A 25,855-nucleotide genomic window follows, 5' to 3' on the forward strand; every position below is an offset into this window, starting at 1 on the left:
TCACGTGCGCTAATCACCCGTAATGTGTGATATTTTAGTGTGATGTGTACTGCCTAACTACATATCTATAATCTGTTTAGGGGGGTATTTACTCCCTCTTTTTTGAGCTGACTTTTTCTGATAGGGTTTTTTGTTTTTTGTTCTTGTATGTGGGTAAATTGGATAATTCAATAAAGTATCATAGTTTTATATGGGGGTTTTTTTCTTTGTTAAACTGGAATTTTTCCCTTGATTTATATATTTCTACAGTGAACCGTCCAATTTCTCCTGTTACCCTTGGGAAAATAAAAAATTGGGGACTAAAAGATCATTTTTGTGGGGGAAAAAAATAGGATTTTTTATTTTCATGCCCGGGCGTTATAAACTTTAGTGAATCACTTGGGGGTTCAAAATTCTCACCGCACACCTAGATATGTTCCTTACGGGGTCAGGTTTCCAAAATGGGGTCACTTGTGGGGGGTTTCTACTGTTTAGGCACATCAGGGGCTCATCAAACGGAACATGATGCCCGCAGACCATTCCATCAAAGTTTGCATTCCTAAACGTCACTACTTCCCTTCCGAGCCCCGAAGTGTGCCCAAACAGTAGTTTTCTCCCACATATGGGGTATCGGCTTTCTTGGGACAAATTGGACAGCAACTTTTGGGGTCCAATTTCTCCTGTTACATTAAGAAAATAAAAAATTGGGGACTAAACTATTTGTTTGTGGGAAAAAATAGGATTTTTTATTTTCACGCCCGGGCGTTATAAACATCTGTGAAGCACTTGGGGGGTTCAAAGTGCTCAACACACATCTAGCCTACCGCCTCAACGCATTAACCTAACGATCCCTGTGTGGCCTATCTGAACAAATTAGTTTTTAGGGCACGCTTAAAACTGTGGGGATTGGGGATTAATCGTATTAACCTAGGTAGTGCATTCCAAAGAATCGGCGCAGCACGTGTAAAGTCTTGGAGACGGGAGTGGGAGGTTCTGATTATTGAGGATGCTAACCTGAGGTCATTAGTGGAGCGGAGGGCACGGGTAGGGTGGTAGACTGAGACCAGAGAGGAGATGTAGGGTGGTGCTGAGCCATGGAGTGCTTTGTGGATGAGGGTAGTAGTTTTGTACTGGATTCTGGAGTGGATGGGTAGCCAGTGTAGTGACTGGCACAAGGTAGAGGCATCAGAATAATGGTTGGTGAGGAATATGATCTTGGCTGCAGCATTCAGGACAGATTGGAGCGGGGAGAGTTTGGTAAGAGGGAGGCCAATTAGTAGAGAGTTAAAATAGTTCAGACGGGAATGAATAAGTGAAACAGTAAGAGTTTTTGCAGAGTCGAAAGTAAGAAAAGGGCGAATTCTAGAAATGTTTTTGAGATACAGATAAGAAGAGCGAGCCAGTGATCGGATGTGGGGGGTGAATGAAAGCTCGGAATCAAGGATGACCCCAAGGCAGCGGGCATGTTGCTTTGGAGTAATGGTGGAACCGCACACAGAGATGGCAATGTCAGGCAAAGGTAGCTTAGTAGAGGGAGAGAACACGAGGAGTTCAGTTTTTGACAGGTTCAGTTTCAGATAGAGGGAGGACACGATGTTAGAAACAGCAGTAAGACAATCACTGATGTTTTCTAAAAAGGTCGGCGTGATAACAGGAGAAGAGGTGTATAATTGGGTGTCGTCAGCATAGAGATGGTACTGGAAACCAAATCTACTGATTTTGTCCAATAGGGGCAGTATACGAAGAGAAGAGGAGGGGGCCTAGGACTGATCCTTGAGGAACCCCAACAGTAAGGTGAAGGTTAGAGGAGGAGGAACCAGCAAAACATACAGTGAAGGATCGGTCAGAGAGATAGAACCAGGAGAGAACGGTGTCCTTGAGGCCGATGGAGCGGAGCATATTGAGGAGGAGTTGATGATCCACAGTATCAAAAGCTGCGGAGAGATCCAAGAGAATTAGCATGGAGTAGTGACCATTAGATTTAGCTGTTAGTAGGTCATTAGAGACTTTAGTGAGGGCAGTTTCAGTAGAGTGTAAAGAGCGGAAGCTAGATTGAAAAGGGTCGAGAAGAGTTATCTGAGACATCGCGGGTAAGACGGGAGTGGACCAGGCGTTCGAGGAGTTTAGAGATGAAGGGTAGATTAGAGACAGGTCTATAATTAGCGGCACAGTTTTGATCGAGGGATGGTTTTTTAAGTAATGGATGTATGATGGCCATGCTTAAATGAGGAGGAATTCTACTGTGCCTAATAAATTGGAACAGTGCAGTTTGAGTTTTTATTCATTCTGGAGATTATACTGTTATCATTGGGAGGTTTCTTCAATAAAATTCAATGTATACTCTAACGGGTGATGACTTTTATTAGACTGACTCATTTGCACCGACCATTTAGGAAAATCTGAGAAAAATGTAATTTGCATAATAATTTGGAACATGGTGTATATGTGATTGTGGCACGAGTGACTACTTCTGGTCTCAGTATATGTGATTGTTGGCACTAGGGACAACTTCTGGCCTCAGAATGTGTGATCAGTGGCACTGGTGAGGACTTATGGGCACAGTTTGTGATTGGTGTCTCTAATGACAAGTTTCTGGGCTTGGTATATGTGATCGGCTTTAGTGAGGACTTCTAGGCTCAGTACATGTGATCGGTGGCATTAGTGATGACTTCTGTGCTCAATATATGTGATCGGTGGCTCTAGTGACAACTTCTAGTCTCAGTATATGTAATCGATGGCACTAGTGACTACTTCTGGACTTATGTGATCGGTGGCACTAGTGACGAATTCTACCTCTGTATGTGTGATCAGTGGCACTAGTGATGACTTCTGGTCTCCGTATATGTGATCGGTGGCTCTAGTGACAACTTCTAGGTTTAGTATATGATTTTGGCACTCGTGACATCTGGGCTCACTATATGTGATCAGTGGCACTAGTGACGACTTCTGGGCTCAGGATATGTGATCGGTGGCACTAGTGAAGACTTCTAGGCTTAGTATATGTGATCAGTGGCACTAGTCACGACTTCTGGTCTCATATGTGATCGGTGGCACTAGTGACGACTTTTGCATTCAGTAAAATTGATCGGTAGCAGTAATGACAACTTTTAGGCTCGGTATATGTGATTGGTCGCACTAGTGATGCCTTCTGGAATCAATATAAGTGATCGATGGCTCTAGTGACAACTTCTGGTCTCAGTATATTTAATTGCTGGCAATAGCGATGACTTCTAGGCTCAGTATATGTGATCGTTGGCTCTTAGCCCCAGTGCGGGTTGATGAACGTTGCAGAAGACGTGGACTCATACTTCTTGTAGACAACCTATGTCTTTTATTTCCTCATTCACATCTAACCAAGCAGGAGTCGCGACAACAACCATTTACAGATGTGGTCTTCACTGCTGTGAGTTCTCCAAACACCCATTCCAAGCCTCCCAGAATATCAAGGTATAACGCTGATACAGAGATATGATGCGGGCACAGCCTCCCTCCCCTGAACTCAGCAATTTTAGAGGGTATCACAAAGAACCTGCCAGAGAAGCCCCTCTGGGTGGGGGGTTATATACAGTTTATGACGTCACTTCTGCCTTTTGTAGATTTTACGTGCCAGCCCCAGGAAAATCTCTTTGGACAGACCATTGGCATGCTGAGAGATGAGGGTCTGCAGTCTCTGGTAACTGTCCTCCTCGTATTTCATGTAGGCCTCCGAGAGGTCTAGCTCCTCATACAATTGCTTCACTTGCTCCACCTTCTCTGTGTCATCCTGCCCATAGTTCTCCTGGAGAACGTCCCGCTGTTCGGGGGTCACTCTCTTCAGGGCCTCCACCACCAGCCAGCTGCACTTGTTGTCCTGGATGTCGGTCCCGATCTTCCCTGTGATACTCGGGTCCCCGTAACAGTCCAGATAATCGTCCTGTATCTGGAAGAACTCGCCCATTTCCAGCAGGATAGTTTTGGCGTTCTGGTGATCGTCCTCGCTGTCTATCCCGGCCATATACATAGCGGCAGCCACCGGGAGGTAGAAGGAGTAGAAGGCCGTCTTGTACTTCACGATGGACTTATACCTACACTCTGTGTACCGATCCAAATCAACCTTCCCCGGCTGAGCTGTGATCAGGTCCAGCGCCTGCCCTAGCTCCGTCTGATAGGAGGTCTCCAGAAAAAGCTCCAGCAGGCTGAGGTAATATGGCTGCCGTCGGCAGTGCTTCTTCAGGACACGGTATATGGAGGCCTCCAGTAGGAAGGAATCATTGATGGCGTCCAGTCCAATGCCGGCCCTCCTGAACCAGCATGGCTGCCCACGACGGGTCACAGAGTTATCCATAATGTCATCAGCAACCAGGAAGAAAGCCTGGAGCAGCTCCACACACCAGCCCACCGCCAATGCCCTCTGGATATTCTCGTCCATCTGCAGTTTGGGACCCACCAACTCCCGATACGAGGCCAGGACGGTCATCCCACGATTACACTTACCCCCAGCAGCGTTATACTCCAGTACCTGCCGCAAGCGCAACCGCATCGCCAATCTCAGGGTGACCCCAATCCTCTGCAGTCAGATCCTGCACAATCTGATCAAAGAAGCTGCAGTTGGTGGGTCCCAAACTGCAGATGGACGAGAATATCCAGAGGGCACTGGCGGTGGGCTGGTGTGTGGAGCTGCTCCAGGCTTTCTTCCTGGTTGCTGATGACATTATGGATAACTCTGTGACCCGTCGTGGGCAGCCATGCTGGTTCAGGAGGGCCGGCATTGGACTGGACGCCATCAATGATTCCTTCCTACTGGAGGCCTCCATATACCGTGTCCTGAAGAAGCACTGCCGACGGCAGCCATATTACCTCAGCCTGCTGGAGCTTTTTCTGGAGACCTCCTATCAGACGGAGCTAGGGCAGGCGCTGGACCTGATCACAGCTCAGCCGGGGAAGGTTGATTTGGATCGGTACACAGAGTGTAGGTATAAGTCCATCGTGAAGTACAAGACGGCCTTCTACTCCTTCTACCTCCCGGTGGCTGCCGCTATGTATATGGCCGGGATAGACAGCGAGGACGATCACCAGAACGCCAAAACTATCCTGCTGGAAATGGGCGAGTTCTTCCAGATACAGGACGATTATCTGGACTGTTACGGGGACCCGAGTATCACAGGGAAGATCGGGACCGACATCCAGGACAACAAGTGCAGCTGGCTGGTGGTGGAGGCCCTGAAGAGAGTGACCCCAAACAGCGGGACGTTCTCCAGGAGAACTATGGGCAGGATGACACAGAGAAGGTGGAGCAAGTGAAGCAATTGTATGAGGAGCTAGACCTCTCGGAGGCCTACATGAAATACGAGGAGGACAGTTACCAGAGACTGCAGACCCTCATCTCTCAGCATGCCAATGGTCTGTCCAAAGAGATTTTCCTGGGGCTGGCACATAAAATCTACAAAAGGCAGAAGTGACGTCATAAACTGTATATAACCCCCCACCCAGAGGGGCTTCTCTGGCAGGTTCTTTGTGATACCCTCTAAAATTGCTGAGTTCAGGGGAGGGAGGCTGTGCCCGCATCATATCTCTGTATCAGCGTTATACCTTGATATTCTGGGAGGCTTGGAATGGGTGTTTGGAGAACCCACAGCAGTGAAGACCACGTCTGTAAATGGTTGTAGTCGCGACTCCTGCTTGGTTAGATGTGAATGAGGAAATAAAAGACATAGGTTGTCTACAAGAAGTATGAGTCCACGTCTTCTGCAACGTTCATCAACCCGCACTGGGGCTAAGAGCCAACGATCACATATACTGAGCCTAGAAGTCATCGCTATTGCCAGCAATTAAATATACTGAGACCAGAAGTTGTCACTAGAGCCACCGATCACTTATATTGATTCCAGAAGGCATCACTAGTGCGACCAATCACATATACTGAGCCTAAAAGTCGTCATTACTGCTACCGATCAATTTTACTGAATGCAAAAGTCGTCACTAGTGCCACCGATCACATATGAGACCAGAAGTCGTGACTAGTGCCACTGATCACATATACTAAGCCTAGAAGTCTTCACTAGTGCCACCGATCACATATCCTGAGCCCAGAAGTCGTCACTAGTGCCACTGATCACATATAGTGAGCCCAGATGTCACGAGTGCCAAAATCACATATACTAAACCTAGAAGTTGTCACTAGAGCCACCGATCACATATACGGAGACCAGAAGTCATCACTAGTGCCACTGATCACACATACAGAGGTAGAATTCGTCACTAGTGCCACCGATCACATAAGTCCAGAAGTAGTCACTAGTGCCATCGATTACATATACTGAGACTAGAAGTTGTCACTAGAGCCACCGATCACATATATTGAGCACATAAGTCATCACTAATGCCACCGATCACATGTACTGAGCCTAGAAGTCCTCACTAAAGCCGATCACATATACCAAGCCCAGAAACTTGTCATTAGAGACACCAATCACATAAACTGTGCCCATAAGTCCTCACCAGTGCCACTGATCACACATTCTGAGGCCAGAAGTTGTCCCTAGTGCCAACAATCACATATACTGAGACCAGAAGTAGTCACTCGTGCCACAATCACATATACACCATGTTCCAAATTATTATGCAAATTACATTTTTCTCAGATTTTCCTAAATGGTCGGTGCAAATGAGTCAGTCTAATAAAAGTCATCACCCGTTAGAGTATACATCGAATTTTATTGAAGAAACCTCCCAATGATAACAGTATAATCTCCAGAATGAATAAAAACTCAAACTGCACTGTTCCAATTTATTAGGCACAGTAGAATTTCTAAACATTTGATATGTTTTAAAGCAATGAAAATGCTCATTTGTTGAATGAGGAGGGGAAAATACCGGAAGTGAGAGAAAGGTTGAATATTTTTGTTAGGTGAGAGGTGACAGCTGGGGAAAGGGACTGGAGGAGATGTGATGGAATGGGGTCACTGGTGCAAGTGGTTGGGCGAGAAGATGCAAGAAGCCCGACTACTTCTTCTGTAACTGGTTCAAAGTCAGAGAGTGAACTAGATGCAGTGGGGGAGGGAGGACAGTGCATGGTATGAAGAGATTGGGAGATTTCCTGTCGAATGTGGTCAATTTTTTCTTTGAAGTAATTGGCCAGATCGTCAGCGAGGAGATCCGTGGTTGGGGCCTACTCTCTTGGGTTGAGTAGGGACTGGAAAGTGTCAGAGACGTTTAGGGTTATTTGACAGTGAGGTGATCAGGGTGTTGAAATAGGTTTGTTTGGAGAGGTGAAGGGCAGAGTTGTATGTTTTTAGCATGAACTTATAATGGATGAAATCTTCAGGTAGATTAGATTTTCTCCACAGACGTTCGGCGCACCTGGAGCACCGCTGCAGGAAACTTCTTGAATGTGGTTTTGAGTATTTTGAGGGGTGCAGTTTTCAGAATGGTGTCAATTTTGGTTATTTTCTGCCATATAGACCCCTCAAAGTGACTTTAAATGTGAGGTGGTCCCTAAAAATAATGGTTTTGTAAATTTTGTTGTAAAAATGAGAAATCGCTGGTCAAACTTAACCGTTATAACTTCCTAGCAAAAAAAAATCGTTTCCAAAATTGTCCTGATGTAAAGTAGACATTTGGGAAATGTTATTTATTAACTATTTTGTGTCACATAACACTCTGGTTTAACAGAATAAAAATTCAAAATGTTTAAATTGCGAAATTTTCTCCAAATTTCCGTTTTCTTATACAAATAAACGCAAGTTATATCGAAGAAATTTTATCACTATTATGAAGTACAATATGTCACGAGAAAACATTGTTAGACTCCCCGGGATCCATTATAGTATTCCAGAGTTATAACCTCATAAAGGGACAGTGGTCAGAATTGTAAAAATTGGCCCGGTCATTAACGTGCAAACCACCCTTGGGGGTAAAGGGGTTAACAGTAAAATCTGGTGCTCCTTGCCTTCTGAGCTTTGCACTGTGCCTGAAAAATATTTCCCAATTACATGTAAGGTATTAGCTCATTAAGAAAAAATGGACCTCAGTTTGTTGAAAAAAAATGTCCTATTAGCCCTCAGAAAAATTAAAACTTGGGGTAAAACAACATTTTAATGGTAGAAATGTAACTTATTCATTCTTCACCGCGCAGTGGTATAAAATTCTGTGAGGTACATGTGGTGTTAATATAATCACTGCACCCCTAGATGAATTCATTGGGGAGTGTAGTTTGTAAAATGAGTTCACATATAGGGGGTTTCTGTTTTTCTGGCACCTCGGGTTCCGCCAATGTGACATTGCACCCTCAAACCATTCCTGTAAAATCTGAACTCCAATATGGCACCTCTTCCCTTTTGAGCTATAAACTGTGCCCCAAAAGTAGTATTCCACTACATATGGGGTAACGGCGTACTCAAGAAAAATTGCACAACAACTTTTGGGGTCCAATTTCTCCTGTTACCCTTGGGAAAATAAAAAATTGGGGGCGAAAAAATCATTTCTATGGTTTAAATTATTATTTTTCTTTTTACTGTTGTATGTTATAAACTACTGTGAAGCACATGGGGGTTCAAAGTGCTCAACACACATCTAGATAAATTCCTTGGGGGGGGGGGGTCTAGTTACCAAAATGGTGTAACTTGTGGGGGGTTTCCACTGTTTAGGCACATCAGGGGCTCTCAAAACACGACATGGTACCCAATCACAATTCCAGCCAATTTTGTATTGAAAAGTTAAATGGCGCTCCTTCCCTTCCGAGCTCTGCCATGTTCCCAAACAGTGGTTTACCTGCACATATGGGTATAAGCGTACTCAGGACATAGTGCAACAACAACTTATGAAGTCCAATTTCTCCTGTTACCCTTGGGAAAATGATAAAAATTTGTATGTGAGGTAAATTTTTTGTGAAAAAAGTTAAATATTAATTTTTTTGAACATTACAAAAATTCCTGTGAAGCACCTGAAGGGTTAATAAACATCTTGAATGTGGTTTTGAGCACCTTGAGGGGTGCAGTTTTTAGAATGGTGTCACTTTTGGGTATCTTATATCATATCGAACCCTCAAAGTCACTTCAAATGTGAGGTGGTTCGAAAAAAAAAAATGGTGGTGTAAAAATGTGAAATCGCTGTTTAACCTAACGCTTATAACTTAAAAAAAAAAATTGGTTCCAAAATTGTGCTGATGTAAAGTAGACATGTGGGAAATGTTACGTAATAATAATATTTTTATACATTTTTTTATAGTGCCATTTATTCCATGGCGCTTTACATGTGGAAAAAGGGGACAAATACAATAAACATGAGCAAAAAACAAGGCACTAACAGGTACAGAAGGAGGTAGGACCCTGCACGCGAGGGCTCATAGTCTGCAGGGGATGGGTGAGGATAGACTAGGAGAGGGTAGAGCTGGTTGTACTACCGTTCAGTTGGTTGAGCATCACCGCATGCTGTAGGCTTGTCGGCAGAGGTGAGTCTTCAGGTTCTTTTTGAAGGATTCTATGGTAGGCGAGAGTCTGATGTGTTGGGGTAGAGAGTTCCCGAGTATGGGGAAGTCTTGGATGCGGTTGTGGGAAGAAGAGATAAGAGGAGTAGAGAAGGAGAACTTGTGGGGATCGAAGGTTGCATGTAGGTAAGTACCGGAAGACCATGTCACAGATGTATAGAGGAGACTAGTTGTGGATGGCTTTGTATGTCATAGTAAGGGCTTTGAACTGTTGTCTCTGGACAATAGGAAGCCAGTGAAGGGCTTGGCGTAAGGGAGAGGCTGGGGAATGGTGGGGAGACAGGTAGATTAGTCAGGCAGCAGAGTGTAGGATGGATTAGAGTGGTGCTAGAGGGGAGGCCAGAGAGGAGGCGGTTGCAGTAGTCAAGGTGGGAGATAAGGGCGTGCACTAGTGTTTTTATGGTATCGTGGTCAAGGAATACGCAGATCCGGGAAATATTTTTGAGTTTGAGATGGCAGGAGGAGGCAAGGGCTTGGATATGTGGCTTGAACGAGAGGCAAGAGTCGAGGGTCAGCCTAAGGCACCAAGCATGCGGGACTGGGGAAAGTAAGCAGCCATTGACATTGATGGATGGGTCTGATGGAGGGGTAGAGTGAGATGGACAAAAGAGAATTCATCATCTTTCCCCATGTTCAGTTTTAGGAAGCGTGCAGAAAAGAAGGCCGAGATGACAGACAGTGTGGGATTTTGGTGAGTAAGGAGTTGAGGTCAGGTCCGGATAGGTAGATCTCCATGTCATTGACGTAGAGATGATACTGCAAACCGTGGGATTATGAGCTGTCCCAGGCCGAAGGTGTAGATGGAGAAGAGTAGTGGTCCTAGAACTGAGACTTGAGGAACACCGACAGATGGGGGCGAGGTGAGGAGGTGGTGTGAGAGACACTGAATGTTCGGTCTGTTAGACATGACAAGATCCAGGATAAGGCCAAATCTGTGGTGCCAAGAGATGAGAGAATCTGTAACGAGTGAATGGTCCACAGTGTCAAAAGCAGAAGACAGGTCCAGTAGGAGGACAGAGTAGTGTAGTTTGACTTTGGCGGCTAATAGGTCATTGGTGACTTTAGTTAGGGCAGTTTCAGTTCCAACTTCAAAAAAGTTCATTTTTTCTCATTAATGTACATTAATCTACTACTGTAGAGTAGTGTCTCTTGCTCTTGGCAGTTAGTAGGTCATTGGTGACTTTAGTTAGGGCATTTTCAGTTGAGTGATGGGGTCGGAAGCCAGATTGTAACCGGTCAAAGAGGGAGCAGGAGGAGAGGTGGGAGGGCAGTTCAAGGTGGACATCCTGTTCCAGTAGTTTTGAGCCGAAAGGGAGAAGAGATATTGGGCTATAGCTAGACATAGAGGATGGGTCAAGGGAGGGCTTTTTGAGGATGGATGTGATCCTTGGCATGTTTGAAGAATGAAGGGAAGACACCAGATGTGAGTGAGAGGTTGAAGAGGTGTGTTAGGGTTGGGATGAAGACTGTGGTGAGGTTAGGGAAGAGGTGGGATGGGAGCGGATCAAGCGTGCAAGTGGTGAAGTGTGATATTGACAGGAGGGTGGTGAGCTGATCTTCTGTCATGGTGGAGAAAGCTGGTTTTGGATGAACAGGGTTGAGCAGCTAAGAGGGGCTTTGGGCGCTGTGGGCCAAAGCTTTCTCTGATCGTATCGATCTTCTGTTTAAAGAAAGAGGCAATGTCTTCAGCAGAAATGAGGGGAGGGAGGAGGTGCTGGGGGACAGAGTAGCGAGTTGAAAAGCTGTTTAGGGTTGTGAGAGAGGAAGGATATGAGAGATGAGAAGTAAGTTTGTTTTGCGGCAGTGAGCATGCACTTGAAGCTGGTGAGTGACTGTTTGTATGCAATGAAATGCTCGGCAGAGTTGGATCTCTTCCATCTCCGCTCAGCGACCCCGGAAGCCCGTCAGGTCTGGCTGGTCAACCAGGGCTGTCTGATTGTATGAGTTTTGCTATGCATGAGGGGGGCAGCCGAATCGAGTGTCGCTGTTATTGTGGTGTTATAAAAATTGGCAGCAGCATCTGTGTCATGAAGGGAAGCTATGTCTGTAAGAGGGAAAAGAGACTCAGTGATTGTAAATTGAGGTGTTTGAGATTTCTGCGAGGGTGAGTGAGTTTGTGGAGTGGGAATTGCACACAAGGAAAGGGAAGAGTATGTCAGTAGGTTGTGGTCACACAGGGGGAGGGGTGAGTTACTGAGATTAGTAAGGGAACAGAAGTACGAAAAGATAAGGTCTAGTGTGTGACCATCTTTGTGAGTGGCCGAAGAAGACCATTGAATGAGGCCGAAGGAGGCAGTGAGCGATAAAAGTTTAGAGGCAGCAGAGGTGGAAGTGTCAATGGAGATATTGAAGATGATAGTGGGGATGTCAGCAGAGAGGAAATGAAGTATCCAGGTGGTGAAGTGGTCGAGAAAGATGGAGATGGCTAGTTCTGGGGGGCGGTAGATGATAGCCAGCTGGAGGTTGGAGGGGGAATAGATGTAGACGGAGTGCACCTCAAATGAAGGAAGAGTAGCGGAGGGTGGTAGCGGGATTGGAGTAAAGGAGCAGGTGTTGGACAGGAGCAAGCCAACTCCTCCACCACATTTGGTGCTGGGTCTAGGGGTGTGAGAGAGGTGGAATCCGCCACAGCAAAGTGCAGCTGGATAGGCTGAGTCAGAGGGAGGGGGGGGGGGGAGGAACCAGGTTTCAGTGAAGCAGAGGAAGGAGAAAGAATAAAGATTATTAAAAAATAAAGATTATTATTATAAGGAGAGTATGTTGGTGATGAAGAGGTCATGGATAAATGGCAATTTGTTGCAGATTGAGCTTGCGTTCCATAGTGCTCCAGGAAGGGGGACCGGGGGAATGGAAAACATGTAGAGGACTGTGGCAGGGAGTTAGAAATGAATGTGGGGATGTTTTGCGGAGGTCCATGATTTGGGGATACGTCACCAGTAGTGATGAGCGAGTATACTCGTTGCTCGAGTGGTCTGCCAATATTTGTGACTGCTCGGAGATTATTTTTATTGACTCAGCTGCATGATTTACAGCTTTTAGCCAGCCTTAGTACATGTGGGGGTTGCCTGGTTGCTAGGGAATCACCACATGTAATCAAACTGTCTAACAGTCACAAATCATGCAGCTGCTGCGAGGAAAACAAAATCTCCGAGCAGTCGCAAATACTCGGAGACCGCCCGAGTGTGCTTGGGGAAAAAACAAGCAACGAGTATACTCGCTCTTCAGTAGTCACCAGCAATGAGGAGCAGCAGAGAGAGCGTTAGAAGGTGGGAGCAGGATAGGACATAATGCGGCCATGTGTGTCTGGTGAAAAAGGATTGTATGTGGAGGAAAAGCTGTGAGGAGGCGGTGAGATGGCTGGAGAGGATGGAGGGTGAAATTACTAGTTCCTTACTAGGTAGGGGGATTACAGGAGGTAGGGAAAAATAGAGTAGTATAGGTGTGAAAGAGAAAAGAAACCGAAACATGGTAGTGGTTTGTTATTCCGTTACTTTACAGTCAAATTCCAGTCTAATTCAAGTCTAATTCAAAGTATTGTAATTAGAAATCTGTAATTTGAAAGATGGAATTTGAAAAATACAAGGATCAGACTCCTGGGTCTGAATATATCTGGGATTAACACTGCTCAGCTGTGAGAGAATGTGGGTGTGTGGAGCCAGAACACATGTTCACATTTAAACAAAGGCCATAAAAAGGGGGGAGGCGTTATACTCAGGGCTGTGGAGTCGGAGTTAGTTTTGGTTGGAGTCGGTAGAAATGTACCGACTCCGACTCCAGCTTTAACAAAAATGTATTAATATTTCATAATTGAACTTTCATATGAATTTTATAAATGTTACTCAAATATATATGTTCTATCAAACTATGAACAACAGTGATAAGCAGTTCTGCTGGAGATAGAGACATTTCTTACTTCTTGTGTGTCACTGTTCTCCACTGCCCTTATCTAATCTTATACTTGGTTAACCTCATGCTGCCCCAACCACCCTACTTACAATGTATGAAACTGAAAGTGAAAATGTGTTGCAAATTCTTAGTAGTAAAGCTCCTCCTCTAGACTAGATGTTTACTAGGTGTGCCTCTTCCAAACATCTCACAGCTGCTACTCAGAAGAGGAAGACTGTAAAGGTACCTTCACACTAAGCGACGCTGCAGCGATACAGACAACGATGCCGATCGCTGCAGCGTCGCTGTTTAGTCGTTGTGTGGTCGCTGGAGAGCTGTCACACAGACGGCTCTCCAGCGACCAACGATGCCGAAGTCCCCTGGTAACCAGGGTAAACATCGGGTTACTAAGCGCAGGGCCACACTTAGTAACCCGATGTTTACCCTGGTTACCATTGTAAAAGTAAAAAAAAAACACATACTCACATTCCGGTGCCCGGCGTCCGCTTCCCTGCACTCCTCCTGCATCCTGTGTCAGCGCCGAACATCTGAGGCATCTCCCACAGAGCAGAGCGGTGACGTCACCGCTCTGCTTTACGGCCGGCACTTACACAGGATGCAGGAGGAGTGCAGGGAAGCGGACGCCGGGCACCGGAATGTGAGTATGTGTTTTTTTTTTTTTACTTTTACAATGGTAACCAGGGTAAACATCGGGTTACTAAGCGCGGCCCTGCGCTTAGTAACCCGATGTTTACCCTGGTTACCAGTGAAGACATCGCTGGATCGGTGTCACACACACCGATCCAGCGATGTCAGTGGGAGATCCAGCGACGAAATAAAGTTCTGGACTTTCAGCAACGACCAGCGATCTCACAGCGGGATCCTGATCGCTGCTGCGTGTCAAACACAACGATATCGCTAGCCAGGTCGCTGCAACGTCACGGATCGCTAGCGATATCGTTTAGTGTGAAGGTACCTTTAGAAGTATTATCCTTTCAACAAACTTTGCAGTAGTTAACTGTGAGTACATGAGGAATAACAGTATTACTGACCACTATATCAGTTGTACGACCTGGCAATAATTTTGTACAATTGTTTTTAGGAAAAACAATTGTCATTTGGATTGTGAATGAAGAATTAAAAACCTGAGAATGTCAAAAAGCGTCACATTAAATCAGCTGTATTTGAACATTTCACCATCACTCAAGATAGAAAACAATATGTCTGTCAGTGTATGACAAATGATCCAGACGAAAACAAATGCTGTGAAGCCAAGATCAGTACATATTCAGGCAAAGATAAAAATGCTCCTACCAGAGCTTCTAATCTAAAGAGACATTTACAGCGCCAAAACTGTCGTAGCTGTTTTCGTTCTGACCCAATGTCAGCTGACAGATCACCAGTGAGACCCAAATCAAGTAGTTACGCCCGTCATTTTACAAGCGCGCTTGGAGACAAAAAGACACCTCACACATATCCTGTGAGCAAGTCACCTTTATCTGATATACCAAGGCAATGTTTTATACCATTTACAACATATGCATTTGGATGTAACTCATGTAGCCCCCACCATCACCCAGGGTCATACTTTATTTACCATAACCCAGAACATGTTGTGGCTGACTATTGAAAGCATACATGATAAGAAGTATAGTCTCCTTGAAGAGGAGACCATCAGACTACTGCATCAACAGATTCTAGTAATTCTAACACTTAAAGGCAAGATGCACTTAAAAGCAAACTATTAACCCTTCTATAACAATTTCCCCCTTTTGTAAATGGTATAACCTTTGCTACGGGGTCAGCTGATGTCCACAAAGGAGCTACTGTCTCATGGGTCTAGTACCCACAAGTGGGCTTTCTACCTGCTTCGCCCATCCACCCTCAGTGTGGACACTCACCTCCACCGTCAGCAGTGGCCATACGGGGCCTATGATATACTACAGAAGGTTCAGCCTTAGGTAATACATATATTAGCGCTTTTACGGTTACATAAAACAATAAGCAAAGCAAGAAAATTTGCATACAAGTCTGTCAAGTCAAAAATAATCCCTCCCTCTAGGCCGCTAAGCCAATTGGCTGGATATAAAAAGTCTCTATATTGTATTAGTCTTATTAAGAACCTTAAGGAACCAAGAAAATCTGAGTCCAAGTCTCATTGTGTATGCAGTGTGGTGTTAATACCCTCCTTGGCTCCTGGGGTATGGCAAAGTACAGCATAGTCCTTGCAGATACTGGGCTGTGTGTACAGATCCAACAGTCCAGCAGTTTTTGTCCTTGTCGACATTTAAGTGTATTCAGTGTCTCTGTAAGGTGCAAACATCCTACCACTGCCAGCAAGGTGATTAGAACAACAGTCTTTCTGCTAGTGAAAAGATCTTTTTGCAGTGACTGGCATGGCTCCAGGTGGGCGTTCCCTCAAGTGAATGTGGTCAGCTGGACTTTACAACGGGCCGTCAAACCGTGGATATAGGCTCCTTCTCACGTGTCTGTGTATGACCACCCAATCACCTGGAATCAGCAGATGTGCGTCTGTACTGGCATTAAGATCTGGAATGGATGAAAACACATGTTTATGCACCACATTAAGTCTTTTCTGCAAGACCTGGACATGGGCTGTTATAGCATCGTGTTGCATTTATAGCACCTGTGAGAAGTACAGACCAGTCTCTGGCAAACTACTAAACAGGACTTCAAAAGGGGACAAGCCTGTCTTTCTATTTGGAGTGTGTCTGACTAGAAAGAGTGCAAGAGACAAGCACTCTACCCCGCTCTTTCCTGTGTCTGCCATGGCCTCTGAATTTTCAGTTTAAGTGTCCCATTTTAGTCTCTCCACTTTCCCACTACTTTGTTGTCTATATGGTGCATGATATGCTTGCTGTACTCCCAGGGCCTGCATGACTTCCCTCAATATTTCTCCCGTGACGTGTGTACCCCTATCGCTCTCTGTGGTTTCTGGGACACCATACCTGCAGACCAGTTCTTTCATCAGTTTGTCTGCAGTCGCTTTAGCATTTGCACATTTTACCAGATAGGCTTCCAGCCAACCAGAGAAGAGATCTACACATTCTAGGACATTTTTCACACACTCCTACCTTGGGTAGCTGTATGTAGTCAGTCTGCAGTCTTTGAAACGGGTAGAGAGGCCTGGGTGTCGCTTTCTTATTGATTTTTACTGTTTTACCAGGGTTGTGCTGTGCACAGATGAGGCATGACCGTACGAGCTTTGCTGCTGCGTAACTGAAACCAGGAGCGATCCGGAAGGCATCTACCATAGACACATGTGACATTTTGAGGTGTGAGTGGGGCCAGGTGTTGCTTGCGCCATTATTAGGAAGAGGGACCTTGGTATATACAATTTCTCCTTATTCTCCCAAAACTCCTTTTGAGTTCAGCTCAGCTCCCATTCTCCCCCGTGTTCCTTCTCTGTTTGGGCAGCTGGAGGGATTTCAGGACATCTAGGCTCAGTGTGGCTGGAATACGCTGACTCTTCGACACCGTCCACTGCTCCCTAGGCTGCCTTGCTGCTACTTTAGCAGCTTCGTCCGCCCTTCTGTTGCCCTCTACCTCCACAGAGTCACCGTTCGTGTGTGCTGTTACCTTGACTATGCCAACCTGGACTGGTAACGTCAATGCCTCCACTAATTGTTTCACCAGCTCTGCATTTTTAATGGGCTTACCGGCTGATGTAAGAAACGTTCTGCTTCTCCAGACAGGGTGATAATCATGGGATATTCCCCATGCATAATTCGAATCTGTATAAATATTAGCGACTTTACCTGCAGCAGCTCTACACGCCTCAGTGAGTGCCTCAACTCTGCCTCCTGCACCGACATGTGAGGAGGGAGTGATTCAACTTGGATTACCTCATGCGAGGATACTACTGCATGTCCAGTGTAGAATCGCCCATCCTGGTGGTATCTGGAGCCATCTACAAAGGTAAAAACCTCAAAATATGCATTAGGAACAGGTTTTTCATGAACATATGTAAAACATACTCATCAGTTCCTATGCAGTCATGTTTGTGCGTCATGTCAACGTACCAGTGTACTTTTTTTTTTTTTTCTAATGCTGTCACCAATTCCCGCTTTTCTGAATCCACAAGCAGAAGAGTGGCTGGATTCAGAACATTGTACCTTTTGAGGGTGACTTATTCATTAAATTAGTATTAGAGCACATTCAAGTCTGATCTGTCTAGCCATAGACAGGTGTTTTGGTTGAACTTGTACGAGTATGGCATTAGCTGTAATACAGCAGCTCTTACAACACGGACACATGTAGGAGACCCTCTAATCACTGGGTCTAATTGTGCTGAGTAGTAAGCTATTGGTCTCTGTTTGTCTCCATGCTGTTGTGTCAGTACTGCAGTAGCATGTCCTCCCTGCAAAATAAGAAAAATGGCTGATCATAGTTTGGAATGCCTAAGGCTGGGGCTGACACAATGAGCAGCTTCAGAGAATAGAAGGAATCAATTGCTTCTTGAGTGAGATTGTAGGGGTTTGATGACAACCTGTCATAGAGTGGTTGCATCATTTGTGAAGCAGACCTTATCCAAGGCCTACAGTAGGTCACCAAACCTAGGAAAATACGTAAATGCTGGTGTGACCTGGGTAAAGGGAGATTTTGTATTGCCTGTTTCCTGTCTTTAGTCAGGTGTCTTGTACCTTCAGCAATACAATGCCCTAAAAATGTCATCTTTTGTTTGCAATACTGTAATTTGTCACGTGAGACCTTGCAACCCCTCTGCCAAAAAACACAGCAAGGAAACTGCAGTCTGGTCCGGGCAGCAGAGCAAGAGGTCATCCACGTACTGCAATAGTACAGTCTGTGGATGAGGTGGTTGCCACTGCTCAAGAATCCCTGCCATCGCTGTTGAATAGATGGTTGGGGAGTTCTTTCCCTCTTTGTGGGAGGACCGTCCAACAGTATTGTTTACCTTCGTGCGTAAAAGAGAAAAGATCCTGACAGTCAGAGTGCAGGGGTACAGAGAAGAATGCATTTGCCAAATTAATGACTGAAACATTTTGTGACCGTACGGTGTGTGTATTAGGGACAATTGAGATCACACTCACTGCAACATCATTAATGGCCTGTAAGTAATGAACTATTCTGTGTCAGGGGAACCCTTGGGTCCTTTTTCTTCTTAATGGGATACAAAGGTGTGTTGCAGGGGGAAGATCTTTGCACCAGAACTGCCTTAACATACTCTTTAATATCCTTGCTCAGGGCCATTGATTGGATTAGGCTCAAGGGGTATTGCTTTAACCAAAGAGGAGTGGTTCCTTCTTTTAATTTAATCATAACAAGGGGAATGGGCAGCCGACCCACAGCAGATTTTCCCCTTGCCCAAACGGTGTCTGGTACCTGACTCTTTTTCCTGTCCTCAGACATTCTGGTGTCAGGTGTTACTTTCACGAATCTTGCCATATACGCCATTTTTGAAATATTATACAAGTGTTTATATAAATCAGACACTAATGTCCAAATATTATTTATACCCGTATTTGATTGGGTAGAGTACCTCTTAAGAAACCTAAATTTGATTCACAAAATGTTACCAACAGAAAATTATATATATGAAAATATATATAATTACAAAAGATACTGAGTCATAAAATGGGGGAGCACAACAAGCTTATTTTAAGAAGGTAGCAGCCCCATATAAATCCATAACTAACAGTTCCAAATACAAAAGAAGGGATTTGAAAAATACCAATTATCAATACCAGTTGCTTGCAATAAGGTATAGGAAGTGGAAAAGACAAACAAACAGTGACTATGGTTTGAGCCAATATAATGAATGGCTAAAAACTATATATTATATGAAGACAACCTAGAAATACTTAGTAACTATACCATCTTGTGCAAGAAAACTACTAAACTGGCAAATGAATGGAATTAAGTGTAATTATAATTGGGCATGATTTACCTGTGGTATAATGTTCACATGGAAGACCCTGGAGTCCCTCTGCACCAAGTGTTTATATGAAAGGGGACTTGTGACTGTAATACCCTCAGGAGAGTACTGTGTAGCGGCCTAGGCAGCACTCAACTCTGCTCCCAGCAAATTCATAGGGGTATTGTCACTAACAATAAGTTTGTAAGCACCTCTTGGCTGTCTCGTGATTCTAGTCTTATTTGTTTAGTCATAGGGCTTCAGTCGCTTGTCCCTCTACACTCACGCATTTCACAGTCTCGTCAGTAATCATGTCTGGCATTATCAAGTCTTTGTGTACCACAGTCCCGGCTGCCCCAGTGTCAATCAAGAATTCTGTCTCTTTCCCTCCCGGCATTGGTATGGTGGTCATCAAGGCAGGACCAGGTCCGGAGGGGACAGAAACAGGGCACACATTTGTCACTGGGTTGTCAGTTTCCTAGTCTGGAGGTGAAGAAGGTGTAGGATTGATCTGAGTGTCCATTTTCTCCACAATTCCAGCACTTTACTGTTTCTAAGTTCTTAGGTCCCTTACTGCGTCTCAACTGTTTTCCTTGTACTCCAGCATACATGACACGCCGTCTCGTAAGTCTTTGGTCATACCGTCAATGAATGTATTTACCAATACTTTAACATCAAGTGGGTTTACTGGACTGTACCCCATGTTTTCCCATTTCAGCTGTAACCGTCCAAAGTACATCTCTATACTCTCTCCTTTTGTCACATCTGTAAAAGTCTTAATTTGCATCTTAGTACGTCACCTGCTTTTGTGCTCACTAACTCCCTAGGCCTGCCCAGGTGCACTTATATGTCCATCATATTGTCTTTATCTGAAAAATGGGAAAGGTTGGTTCTCAGGGTCAGCCAATTGTTTTTGTGTAGCTAGCTAGTCAGAGAGCCTCCAGGGATAATACTCCTGTATCTGTTTTACCCTACGTGATGTGGTTGGTTCTCTGGTGGTGGGGGTGACTAGATGACCGGTTGGGGGTGACATGACATGCTGGTCTACAGCTCCTTCCCAAAAGTTAATGTCCCCACTATCCACCAACCACAATCCTGTGTCAGCTTCTTATGTCACTACATGTGATCTTGTCTGGACAGGATTCAGTGCAATTCTCTTAGGTCGGGTTGCAGCACAGATCATACAAGTATTTTTCCAGTCTGGGTTTGTCTGACCACAGTGTTTACAAGTCCATCTGTCTTGTCTGGGTCTCTGGTTATACAAAGGTATAACGGTAGCAGTAATGTGTCAGTCATAGTCGGACTTTTAAGCATCAAAACATTCATAATACACCTTACTTCCATCCTGCTGCACTCTCTCAGACGCCATTTATTCACTTGCTATTCTCCTCCTTTGTGCCTTTTTGAACATCCAAACATCCACTCACTGGCATTTTTGCCTTTTTCAATCTCGGTTCTCACATCTTTCACTGCTTCCTTTTTCCAATCTATACAGCGGTTTTTGGATCCCATTGGGGGCCCTGACTGCACACAGAATAAGTTGCCCATGGCTTCAACTTATCCGCTCAACAACACCGAGCAGGTTACACCACTTACCACTCGGTGGACTTAAAGGATTTTACCAAGCAGGTTACACCACCTACCACTCGATAAATCAGCTGGCTAGCACAGCTCCATGGACGGAAAGGTTACACCACCTAATGCCGTAGACTGACTGTAGCAGGTTACACCACCTATACTACATCAGCCGTGCAGTTGGCTACCTCCTCTGTTGATCCTCAATTTGCTATATCAATCACTCAACTTGAAGCAGGTGAATCTTTTACCAATCTTTTCAATCACTTACAAGTTTTCCTCTAAAATAGGCACAGTTCTTTTTCACTTTCAATTTCCAACTTCAACTTACAACATTCCCTTCTACTTCAATACATACAGTACTTATTGCTTTAAACACTAATCTCTCAGCGTGTACTAAACCAAGGACAGAGAAACTTAGAATGCAGCTACATGCCCCCCCTCCTCTGGCCCACAGCACAGAGATGAGAAATCACAAACAAGTCGCGCAGGGGTTCGACTCCCTCCTCCCATCTGGTACACAGCACTGAGATAAGAGCTTGGTGCCTCACACACACAGAAACAGAATGCAGCAGTTTTCAGACTTAATCTCTATAAAACATTCATCCTCTCGGAATTAAAGGGACTCTATACAGGCAAATCACTGCACAACTTGAATAAGCTGATTCTGACCGCGTCCGGCCAAAACACACATAGACACACATACATACAAGGCTCACACAGCCTGCCTATTTTGCACTTTGAAATTAACACAACTCTATATAAATAAAACTGCAGCAGTGTCCACTGACACTCTGAAAGCACTTTAAGGCCAAACAACAAAAACCACGGCCTTATATAAAATACAGCTTCATATAATGTACTGCCAATCCAAGATTACCAAAATAACAACACTGCACAGAGCCTATCCCAGCTCTGTAGTTCACATAGACACTCTAATACACAACCAATTAGGATATTGACAAGTAACACAGATAACAATTATCACAATTATCATCTTATTACGCTATTATTCAACTCTCATACGGACATAAACAGGCAAAACACAAAACTCACTGGTGATGTGGATTCTTTGAACCGTGTTGGCAGCCTTTTACCCAGAGGTATGGACAGATCCAGAAGAGAGATTGCAGGTGCAAAACAGATTGTAAGAATAACCTTTTTCACCTTGCTGCAGCTTGTGTTTGCATGTCCAATCTCTCAGGAAGCTCCCACATACGGATTCCGAATAAGGCTGGTTACCATGGCCCCACGTTGGGCGCCAAAACTGTTGTAGCTGTTTTCGTTCTGACCCAATGTCAGCTGACAGATCACCAGTGAGACCCAAATCAAGTAGTTATGCCCGTCATTTTACAAGCGTGCTTGGAGACAAAAAGACACCTCACACATCCTGTGAGCAAGTCACTTTTATCTGATATATTAAAACCAAGGCAATGTTTTATACCATTTACAACATATGCATTTGGATGTAACTCATGTAGCCCCCACCATCACCCAGGGTCATACTTTATTTACCATAACCCAGAACATGTTGTGGCTGACTATTGAAAGCATACATGATAAGAAGTATAGTCTCCTTGAAGAGGAGACCATCAGACTACTGCGTCAACAGATTCTAGTAATTCTAACACTTAAAGGCAAGAGGCACTTAAAAGCAAACTATTAACCCTTCTATAACACTTTCATCCAGAAGTACTGAAAGCAGTGGATGAGAAAGACTGCATCCAAACCAATGAATCAGTGCCCAGCTCTTCCAGGCAAACAAAGGAGCAGAGAACTTTGCAGCCATCAGTTGCAAGATATTTTGTCAGTGACAAAGTTACTGTGACAATGATAGTAGATACATTTAAAAAAACAGATCATAGAGCTTGTTGTAAAGGATAGTGTGCCTATTTTATTATTTTCACGACCAGCTTTTATGTGTCTGAATGGGGAAATGGCCCGCAAGCTTGGTGTTTCTCTGGAGAGATAGAGTATTAGAAAATTAGTAATCGAAGAAGCTTTTAAACAAAAGAAAGAACTTAAAAAAACTCTAAAGGGATGCTTTCTGTTTCTTAAAATGGATGCCTGCACACGTCAGAGTGAACTATTTTGCCATCAATGTCCGATTTGTTTGTGACAAAAATGAAATAGTTACCAAGACATTGGCAGTAAAAGACACCAAAGCTCATCACACCAGTGAGTTTCTCCAGGTCTTGGTGGAAAAGGTTCTGCAAGACTATGAACTTAAAAAAGAGCAAGTTCTTTCTGTCGTAACTGACAATGCTTCAAATATGATAAGTACTATTAAGCTAATGAATAAGAGTAATGATGGTGACCAGCAGCTAGAAGAACATTCTGGGTCCACAGACATGTTTGAAATAGAGGAACACAGTATTGTAACTAAGGAGCAAACTGAAGTTGCTTCAGATGAACAGCAACATGATAGTTTAGATGATCTTGTTGAAACTGTCAATACGTTCTTTCATTCATCACATGCGCTGTGTTGTGTATACGCTACAGCTGGCTATAAGAGACAGTCTGCAAGAAGGACATGCTGCTGCACTGATTGGCAAGGTGAGAAAATTGGCTACTGTTGCCAGAACCCCTAAAGTTGACTCAATTTTCAAGAGACGTGATGGAAAGGGGCAATTACTGATCAAGCCACATGATGGGGCAGTACTTACTTAATGATTCAGCGCTTGGTTGAACTGAAAACCTTGCTTGTAGACATGGCTAACCCTCAACTGATGCTAAGCGAAAGTCAGTGGAATCAGGTGACTGAGCTGGAAAAATTGCTAGAGCACCCATTTACAGTGACTAAAAAATTACAAGCAGAGGACTTAACTCTAGGTATTTTCTTAAAGGAGTGGAAGAACCTGATGTTTTGCCTGTCCCAAAGAGGAGGGTCAATTGCAAGTGGCATTGCTACATCAATGAAACGGAGAGAGGAGCTACTATTACAAAATAACATTCTTTTGGCAGCTGTTTATGTAGTCCCAATGCATTGGATTCTTCTAGATGATCAACAGCTAACAAAAGGAAAAGAAGCTCTGTTTGAAATGGCAGTAAGGATGAAAGGGTTGCAGAACAGTCAGGAGGAACAAGAAGAATTTGGTCGTCCTGCCACATCTTCACCCTCATCAACTGATGAAGAATTTAATTTCGAAAAATATTTGGATCACAAGGACCGTGCAAAGCGTTCCCGCATAGAAGTCATCCCCATCAAAGAACACAGCCAGTACATTTCAGCAGAATTTTTCATGTGCACTAAAAAAAATTGAGAAATTTGACCGTTCATAAAAAATAACAGTGCAACAAGCGATTCCTCTGTATCCTGACATTTTCAGAGATGTTGCCCGAGTGGTTACTGCTTTGCCACCAACCCAAGTTAGTGTAGAGAGGTTGTTCTCTGCTCTCAAAATAATTAGATCAGATTTGAGGGCATCCATGAAGGAGGATCTGACAGAGGCAATACTTTTTCTGAGGACAAATTTATAGATTTCTTCTTATTAACTGCATAAGTGTTTATTGCATATTTACTTACAAGAGTTTAGAAAAGTTATTTGCTATATTCTAATTGTATTCTAATAAATATAGTTTTTGCTCTAAGTGGTCTGATTACTTATATGATGGTGAGAAACTGAATAAGCACGATGTTAATATTTTACAACAGTTAATTTCATTGTTACTAATTGGCCATTTATGAAGGAGCCGGAGTCTGAGTCGGAACCTGATAAAATCCAGGAGTCGGAGTCGCAACTGTGGCTTACCGACTCCACAGCCCTGGTTACACTGACCACGCAGATATGCCTGCAAACACCGGAGCAGTGAAATACATAGTGGATACTTATTAAGTATTTTGTGTGACATACACTACTGTTCAAAAGTTTAGGGTCACCCAGACAATTTTGTGTTTTCCATGATAACTCATACTTTTATTAATCAAATGAGTTGCCAACTAATTGAAAATTTAGTCCAGACATTGAGAAGGTTTGAAAAAGAGATTTTTATTTGAAATATTCTCCTTCAAGCTTTGCTTTCGTCAAAGAATGCTCCCTTTAAAGCAATTACAGCATTGCATACCTTTGGCATTCTAGCAGTTAATTTGCTGAGGTAATCTGGACAAATTTCACCCCTTGCTTCCAGAATCCCCACCCACAAGTTGGTTTGGCTTGATGGGCACTTTTTGCGTACCATACAGTCAAGCTGCTCCTACAACAGCTCAATGGGGTTGAGATCTGGTGACTGCGCTGGCCACTCAATTACATATAGAATACCAGCTGCCTGCTTCTTCCCTAAATAGTTCTTGCATAATTTGGAGGTATGCTTTGGGTCATTGTCCTGTTGTAGGATGAAATTGGCTCCAATCAAGAGCTGTCCATAGGGTTTGGCATGGTGTTGCAAAATGGAATGAATAGCGTTCCTTATTCAAAATCCCTTTTACCTTGTAGAAATCTCCCACTCTACCAGCACCAAAGCAACCCCAGACCATCACATTACCTCCACCATGCTTGACAGATGCCGTCAGGCACTCTTCCAGCATCTTTATAGTGCTTTGGAACAAAGCACTATATTGTAATCCGATCGTGGATAACTTCTTATTATAGTGCTTTGGCACAAAGCACTATATTGTTATTCCATCGTGGTAAACTTCTTATTATAATGCTTTGGAAGAAAGCACTATACTGTTATTCCATCGTGGTAAACTTCTTCTTATTATAGTGCTTTGGCACAAAGCACTATATTGTTATTCCATCGTGGTAAACTTCTTCTTATTATTCTTATTATTATTCAGTCCGCACGTAATGCGGCCCGAACCGCTAAACTCACGGACTCCAGTGAGGTGTCATTTCGAAGCCAGCGTTCCTGAGAGGTGTGCTAAGTATTTTTCGTGTCGATCGGATTTGTAGTTTTGGCGCAATTTGCGTTTGTAAAGTGTCTCAATGCGTTTCAATAGGGAAATTTTCCCATACATTTATAATGGGCTGGTTTCTGAGGCAATTTCTAAAAATAACTGCCACCTGCCAGCTGGCTGATTAGCTCATTGATATGCGCAGTCAGACACAGTTACTATG

General features: G+C 44.0%; 2 protein-coding genes and 1 pseudogene across 10 annotated transcripts in view; 2 read left to right on the forward strand and 1 right to left on the reverse strand.

The window, feature by feature from the left end:
- Nucleotides 1-25,855, forward strand: part of EYA3 (EYA transcriptional coactivator and phosphatase 3) — a 758,790-nt gene that overhangs the window by 345,052 nt on the left and 387,883 nt on the right. The window lies entirely within an intron of this gene.
- Nucleotides 3,397-4,555, reverse strand: LOC143815882 (farnesyl pyrophosphate synthase pseudogene; annotated as a pseudogene).
- LOC143815883 (farnesyl pyrophosphate synthase-like) lies at nt 4,567-5,715 on the forward strand. Its single transcript, XM_077295611.1, is given in 2 exon segments — nt 4,567-5,194; nt 5,197-5,715. Coding segments are annotated over 2 exon segments (828 nt in total). The 5' UTR covers nt 4,567-4,587; the 3' UTR covers nt 5,418-5,715.

Source organism: Ranitomeya variabilis, chromosome 3 (assembly GCF_051348905.1).
Source record: "Ranitomeya variabilis isolate aRanVar5 chromosome 3, aRanVar5.hap1, whole genome shotgun sequence".
In the NCBI taxonomy this organism is placed as follows: domain Eukaryota; kingdom Metazoa; phylum Chordata; class Amphibia; order Anura; family Dendrobatidae; genus Ranitomeya; species Ranitomeya variabilis.